General features: G+C 43.1%; 2 protein-coding genes across 3 annotated transcripts; one reads left to right on the plus strand and one right to left on the minus strand.

Annotated features, from left to right (window-relative positions):
• The first annotated feature begins 689 nt into the window (after window positions 1-689).
• On the plus strand, window positions 690-2,104 carry LOC143828729 (olfactory receptor 6Q1-like). Of its 2 annotated transcripts, XM_077318980.1 has the most exons (2): window positions 690-757; window positions 1,032-2,104. In XM_077318980.1, the coding sequence occupies exon 2, from the start codon at window positions 1,032-1,034 to the stop codon at window positions 1,980-1,982; it is 951 nt and encodes a 316-aa protein (XP_077175095.1). In that variant the 5' UTR covers window positions 690-757; the 3' UTR covers window positions 1,983-2,104. The 2 variants fall into 2 exon arrangements, with proteins under 2 accessions (XP_077175095.1, XP_077175094.1); XM_077318979.1 differs by lacking the exon at window positions 690-757 and having other exon boundaries at window positions 794-2,104.
• A 4,356-nt stretch (window positions 2,105-6,460) lies between these two features.
• Window positions 6,461-7,459, minus strand: LOC143828903 (olfactory receptor 10Q1-like). Its single transcript, XM_077319067.1, has one exon. It carries the CDS (start codon window positions 7,457-7,459, stop codon window positions 6,461-6,463), a length of 999 nt encoding a protein of 332 aa, XP_077175182.1.
• Window positions 7,460-8,016: the final 557 nt, after the last annotated feature.

Raw genomic sequence — 8,016 nt, forward strand, 5'->3', positions numbered from 1 at the left:
TTGTGCAAGCACTGAGTCATGTCTGACCCTTGGGGTGACGCCCTCTAGCGTTTTCATGGCAGACTCAGTATGGGGTGGTTTGCCAGTGCCTTCCCCAGTCATGACCGTTTACCCCCCAGCAAGCTGGGTACTCATTTCACCGACCTCGGAAGGATGGAAGGCCTTGAGCCAGCTGCTGGGATCGAACTCCCAACCTCATGGACATAGCTTCAGAAAGCATTTCTACTGCTTACCACTCTGTGCAACAAGAGGCTTTAATATACATTAATATACATTTAATATGCATTAATATACAGACCTCTATTTTGTTAGATCACTGTCTGGCAGGTGTTCTCAACAGTCTATAAACAGACAAAAGAGATCTCCAGACAGGTGCCAAAAGCATTTAGCTTTCAATCTCGGGAGGAATCCAGATTCCGGAAAAACACTCAATGTGTGGGAAGTTTTTTATTTTAAGTAGGGTATTCCAGTAAGGCAAAGTAATACAAATTCATTAAATCTGTTATTTGCGGTAATGTTCATAGTCAGGTGTTTGTCCTATGTATAACGATGTATGAATCAGTTTATACATGCAACCATATCATATGCAGTAATCTGTAGTTGTCTGCATAAGCACAACTGAAATTATGCTGAATGAAGGCTCTGTTTAGATTAGGCACTTTTGTCTTTTTGTTCAGATATGCTGGTCAAGGAACTGCAGAGACTGCCAGGTTAGACTGGTCACATTCGTCTCATACTTGTGTGTGGTCTGCTAATAGTAAGTCTTCCAATTTTAGTGATTAATGAAATGCTGCAGTAATATTTAATCTAACTTTGAGAAACTGAGCCTATTTTTATTTGGATGAAAACCCATGGTTAAGCCGAAGAATGTATGTGTGATTAGTCTAGTTAATCCTTACAATGTTCTTGTGAGGTAAATTGGACAGAGGGAGAGCAACTGTTCCAAGGTGCCATAGGTGATGAGGGTTTACAATGTCTTTGCTGTTCTGACCATGAGAAAATATTTTGATACTCCTGTGTTGATTCTCCAGATGCAGCCTTCACCTGATAACTGGACCCTGGTAACAGAATTTGTCCTGGTGGGTTTCACAGGTATCCATGAGGGGCGTTTGCCTGTGTTTTGCTTCTTCCTGGTCATGTATTTGCTGACACTGATGGAGAATGGTATCCTGATCCTAGTTGTGGCAATGGAAAAGCACCTGCATACACCTATGTATTTCTTTCTCATTCACCTTTCATGCTTGGACATCTGTTATACCTCTCTCACTGTGCCCAAGTTGCTTGCTGGATTTGGATCCCCAAGCGGTAGGACAATTTCTTATTCTGCCTGCTTGACCCAGCTCTATCTCTTCACCTTCTTGGGCAGCACGGAGTGCTTCCTTTTAGCTGCTATGGCCTATGACCGCTATGTGGCTATCTGTGTGCCGCTGCGTTACCAAGCAATGGTAGGTCATGACACTTGTCTGCTGCTGACTAGTGGCTCATGGCTAGCAGGGTTCCTCACCCCTGTGCTGCCTATTTATTATATGTCACAAGTGACCTTTTGTGGCCCTAATGTAATAGACCACTTCTTCTGTGATGCTTCCCCACTCCTTGTTCTCTCGTGCACTGACACTTCCCTGAAAGAGATGATAGACTTCCTGGTCTCCCTGGCTGTGCTTCTGATTTCCTCCATTATCATAGCTATGTCATATGCTCTTATTATCTCTGCAATGCTGAAGATTCACTCCTTGGCAGGGCGTCGCCGTGCCTTTTCAACCTGTACTGCCCACCTGACTGTGGTGTCTGTCTTCTACGGGGCACTTTTCTTCATGTATGTCCGCACTAAAGTAGCCTCATCTGTCAACCTCAACAAGGTAGTCTCTGTCTTTTATGCAATAGTCACCCCTGTGCTCAACCCCCTAATCTATAGCCTGAGAAATACCGAAGTGAAGGGTGCCTTGTACAGAGTTATTGCGAAGACCAAGCAGGTTGCAGTATGATAAACAACCACAGCTCAGCCAACCACAGCTCAGACATCAAAATCCATATTATTCTGTGAATCTGCATAATAATCCTTTATTCACAGGATATGCTGCCATGTGGTTTGGAAGATGAACTTGTAGTGACCTTCTTTATCCAAGAATGCATTCTTCAGAACTGTACTGAACTTCACAGGAGTGTTAGACACTACAGCAGGGGTAGTCAAACTGCGGCCCTCCAGATGTCCATGGACTACAATTCCCAGGAGCCCCCTGCCAGGCATTCGCTGGCAGGGGGCTCCTGGGAATTGTAGTCCATGGACATCTGGAGGGCCGCAGTTTGACTACCCCTGCACTACAGTGTAGCAGTGAGAATTTTGTTGTTGTTGGAAACCATAGCTGTAATTCCTACACTGAACTAAGCTAGACCTGACGTGGTAGAATATATCTTTGTCTCCTCTCCCTAGGGGAAAAGCAGCACTAGGGTGGTTGTTTGGATTTGATAATGATTATGCTCTCCTATGCTGCTCTGGGGAGAAAAACAAAACCCTGCACCCTTAGGATACCTGCATATTATCTATCTTAGCCCTCAGTCTTCAGTCTCGTGGAGTAGCCTTGGCAAATCATTAGCTTTCAGCCTAAACCCTCACAGGACTTTTTGAGGAAGAAGAGAGAACACCTCATGTAAGCTATCCTAAGCTCTTGAGGGATGGATATGATACACTCTGATCAATGTTAGTGTTAGAGCCAATAGTTGTATTACAGCATTCTGATTTCCACTCTGCTGTTAAAGATTGAATTGGGGTTGCCGAACTCAAACTAGGGCTGAAATTCTTCTAGAAATACAACTGGTCAAAGATCAGATCCCCTGGGGAAAATGGCAGCTTTGTCGGGTGGGCTCTGTTGCAGCACATCACAGCTGAATTTCTCGCCCTTCCCAAGCTCTGCCTTCCCTAGGCTCTTCCCCCAAATCTTTATCAGTTTACCAGGCACTGGCAATCCCAGGTTGAACTGAGGAGTGCTTAAGGTTTTTTGCACCTGCAGGAACCTTTGATATTCTGACACAAGATGGTGAGCACAACCATGAAATGCCATTGCAGCCAGTCACAAAATGTTCATCATGGGAGGAGGAACTATACACAGAGGGAGCCCAAGTGCAGGAGACGAGCAATTAAAAAAAATAAACTGGGGAAGAGGATTGCAAATCGGAATAAAACCAACAGTCTGATGGTAGCTGCTGATGCAATGTTATTTTGTCTGCCAACTGCTGGGCTACCTGGTTCTGTTCACTTTCCAAAAATACTTTGCAGGCATCAGAAAAAATGGTCCATGGGCACCATAATGGGAACCCCTGCTCCACTATACCACACTGACTCTCAAATTCAAAGACATAGGTAACAAAGAGACTTCCTCTGCTACCTGAAAGAAGGAACGACTCTGGCTGTAATCAAGCATTTTCAAGACATTAGACAACAGGAATGAAAAGTTTCATTGGTGTAAACCTCAGTTAATGTTCACTTTCAATATGGCTTCTCATTATTCCAGGCAATTAGTTACAACTTCTGGTAAAAGTTTTTCCACCTTGGAGACCAATTAATTCATTTAACATAATGGGCTTCTCCTTTTAGTTTAAAAATGATGGTGCTTGATTTAGGTCTCTGCAAGCAGGCTGATAAGGGGTAACGGATATAATTTGTAGCGATTGCTGTATCTCTCATTACATCTTGAACTGCCCCTTCTTCTGACAAATTCTGCATGAGTTTCAACTTTCTGAACTTGGATACTTTCTAGAAACTGCCCAGTGGTCTCAACCACCCCCAAGTAAAGCTGTATCTCCATGGATATTTACTCTGAAAGATGTGATACACAGTCACAGGTTCTGTGACAATGTTGAGTTCTTTCTACATTTTTTCTCTCTCACAGGGGCTGGTATTCTTCATAGCTGTGGAGCTTGCCACAAAGTCAGAGGTTGAACTTTTTGGGAAAACAGCATTGCCAACTCCAGGTTCGAAAAGTCCTGGGGATCAGGGGTGGAGCCGGGAGAGGTCACAAGAGAGGTTGCTAAGCCAGAGAGACCATCCTGTAGAGCTGTCATTTCCTCTAGGGGAACTCACCTCTCTAGTCTAAAAATCAGTTGTAATTCTGGGTGAATTATGTGAAAATGTTCTAAGGCTCCCAAGACAACCCAGAATGGGGTTTAGGTTGGCTTTTGTTTTGTGAATTGTTTTGTGAATTTGTGAATACTCATTTTGTATATCTGAAGATCTATTTATTATTGTTGTTGTTGTTGTTAGATTTATTTCCCACCACTCCACGTAGGTTCGTGGTGGGTAACAGTAGCCTTCGTCCCCATTAAAATACCCATTAAAAGACTTAAAAACAATCCCAACATGGTGGAAAAACTCTCATTATTCCCACCCGCTGCTATCAGAGTGGCAGGGAGGGTGGGGAGGAGATATAACCTGCTAGGCCCAAGGGAGGGGGGGGGATGCTGGCTCTCATTCGCTGGCCCCGGCCTCAACCAAAACCTGGCGGTTTTATGCCATTGATTACTTGCTTATGGTTGTCTAAAAATTCAAATAAATGTTTTGCCACATTGGCACCTCACTTTACAAAATCCTTTCATCTTGGCATTCTTCCTCATTTGACAACCTTTGATGACAACTAATTTTGCATTTGGACGTTAAATGTTCACTCAGAAATGGTTTCACTTCATGTCTTCTATATTCAAAAAAAGATTGCCATGTTCATCTAGAAATTCCTTATCCACTTCTCCATGTCCCATAGTTGGAGCACGCACCACTTCCACCAGTGATAACTTGCTAAATATATCTGTCATTGATGTGTGCTTCTAAGATAGCTTGTCAGAATGGTCTGGAAAACTTTCTGTAACAAGAAAAAAAAGCGATTTGGGAATACTGTGGGCCATTTCGCACGGCTTCAAAATAGCACAATGGTTGCTAATTGGAAACGCTACTAATTTGCCATAACCCACGATGTCGTAGACAATCTGCAACAATCCTGAAACCGACCCGCAAAAAGCGCTTCGTTGTAGCGCTTTCAGGGGAATCCAGAAAAGTGGATTCACCCTCTGGATAGCGATACACTTCTGCAACCAATCTGCAACAATAGTGCTAAAGACCTGTGCGTTACCATTGTTGCGGGTTCTTCAAAGTCCCTCCTCCTGAGCCTGTCCTCCAAACTTCCGGCGAAGCGATCGCCATTTTTTTTTCTCCGAGCGAGCGGGGATAAACGCACCAGCGAGCCTCTTTCTGTTTAGAGGCTTCCCTGGCTTCAGTCCTTCACCTTTAGTCACTAAGCACAAACCACATAAAAGCCCGTTTGCTGAAATAAAGTCCCTTTATTTTTTACACATTAATTCAGCCGAAAATCGGGCCTGTGAGAGGGGGGGGGATTTTTTTTTAATCACTCATTCCGCAAACAATTTGCAACAAAGATCCCCGTGCGAAAAGGCCCTGATAATGACAACAATGTGAAAGACACTTCATTGCTTCATTGCAAACATGCTTGAAATGATCTACATACCTGCCGAAGGAATTGTACCATCCTAAGCAGAGAGCAGGCTCACCTGACTTCACTGGATTTAGGAGGACTTTGCTTAGGATGTCAGTGGAAGTCACATAAGTAGATTTCGTTATCTTCTGTCATTGATGTTTTTTAAAACACTAACAACAAAGATATATATATCTAAATGACTTGTGTGGATGGATGCTAAAAATATTGCAGAAGGGCTTGTGAACATGCATAGGTTCTCCTTCAGTGACAACTATCCTAAACAGGAGGGTGATAGAAGTTTCTAAGATGGCAGGATCTTGGTTAGCCTTGGAAGAAGGAATTTTCTCCATGGCCTGGGTGTGCCAAACTGATGAGATGATTAAGAGGACATTGTCTTCAGCTGCAGGAGTGATAAAAATAGATCTGACCTTTTGCCAGAATTCTGATAACACTTTTACTACCTCTATAAGGTCTGTGATAAATGCAGATGTAATATGGTGTCAGCACTCCATATGTCCTATGCCACATCTGCAAAGCGTCCTTCCCACTCAGTTCAGCAGCTTCACCTTAAACAGGAAGCAAATGAAGATCAGCTGATGTTTGCCTTTTTGCTCTTAGCTCCTCTTGGGAATACTTTAATATTATTTCCTTGACTTAAGGTGTTACAGTCTAACACAATATTATGTAGCTAAAGGAAGCCAGTGTCCATATTGGCAAGAAAGCTGGGGTACAGAGGAAGTAAACAAGCAAACAAATAACCAAGACTGCCCATAGAACATGACTAAGGGTCAAAGCAGATATTATGACACACAGCTGCTGCTACTCTGTGTTCCTTTAGTCTTCTTCCCTTGTAATGTCTACTATAAATAATGCATGGCATGATAACAATCAAGCAGTGAATCATCCTGCTTCTGCCACCAAGTGATGGAAGATGGGGAAGACAGGTGCTCAGTGTGAGGCCATCAGATTATGCATTGTCTACATTAGGCATTGCGAGGAAGAGACACTAAAGTGACACAGAATGGTGGCAGCTCAGTCTCTCTTATGATGTCTAGTCTGACCTTTAGAGGGAGTTTTCTTATGGCATCCTTGAGTTCCTTGTTCCTCAGGCTGTATATAACAGGGTTGAGAATAGGGGTGCCAAAGATGTACACCAAGGAAAGCAAGTGATCCATCTTGTCAAATGTTCTGGATTTAGGATGTAGGTACACCAAAGAGCCACAACCGTACTGAAGCAATACCACCATGAGGTGTGAGGAGCAAGTATTGAAGGTTTGGATCTGGCCCTTTGTTGAGGGAATATTCAGGATTGTCTTGATAATGCAGATGTATGATACAGTAATTAGCAGGAAGGGGACAGACAATATGAAGATGCTGCCAACGAACTGGGCAATTTCTTCAAAATCGGTGTTAGCACTGGCCAGTTTTAACAGTTGATTCACATCACAGATAAAGTGTTCAATCTTGTTTGAACCATTAAAAGGAAGACGAAAGATCAGGACTGCAATTTCCATAGACATTAGCCCCCCAAAGATGAGTGATATAGCTACGAGCCATGCACATCGTTGCCTAGTCATGATATGTGTATAATGTAGAGGCTGGCAGATGGCAACATAGCGGTCATAAGCCATTACCACCAGAAGGAAAGAGTCAGCACTGCCCAGAGCTATGAAGAAAAACATCTGTGTGCCACATCCCCTAATAGAGATGTTCTTCCTCTCTTGTAAAGAATTCACTAGCATCTGAGGCACCACGGATGTAGTATAGCAGAGCTCCATGATGGCAAGAGACCCCAGAAAGAAGTACATGGGAGTATGAAGTCGGGGCTGTCCACAAATAGCCACCAGGATGAGAAGATTCCCCAGAATGATGGCTATGTAAACCAGAAGCATGCCTATGAAGGCAAGTACTTGCAGCTGTATATTGATGGGGAAAGCCAGGAACTCAAATTCAGTCACTGAACTGTGGTTCCCTGGGGACATCAAGGCACTTTGCTTTCCACCTGCTGATAAAGGAAACAATATATTTACTAAATTCTAGTCTGACATGATCTAATAATGCATTTCCAATAATACATTTTAATCCACCTGTAATTCCAAATGCATCTTCTTTAAGAAAAATTAAAATTCTCATTCTCATTTGATTTCAAGAGACACTTTAAACTCATGGAATATTAGGAATATTAGGAATTATGAAGAGAGCTTCAGTTTTTTCATAGGGGTTCTCCTGACTATAACTGGTACGAAAATGTTTAATTTATTTATTTACTAGTAGTAAAGCCCATTGCATGCTGTAATGCAATGGGTGCTAGCTCATGGTTTGGTGTGGGTTTAGTGCTTTCCTTGGAAGCTGGCAACCCTAGTTAGGTTCATGCAAACCTAGGTAGTGTGGAATTCCAGAACATGAACCTACACCAGTCTGGCAACATTACTTCATCTCTGCAATGTTTTCTTGACCTGAGATAGGTCAGGGGGTGCTAGGTGGCCGTGGGGGCATTACACACTTTTGAGGCCCCACTTCCAGACTTCAAGGAAGTCTC

The sequence above is a fragment of the Paroedura picta genome, chromosome 2 (genome assembly GCF_049243985.1).
Source record: "Paroedura picta isolate Pp20150507F chromosome 2, Ppicta_v3.0, whole genome shotgun sequence".
Lineage (NCBI taxonomy): Eukaryota > Metazoa > Chordata > Lepidosauria > Squamata > Gekkonidae > Paroedura > Paroedura picta.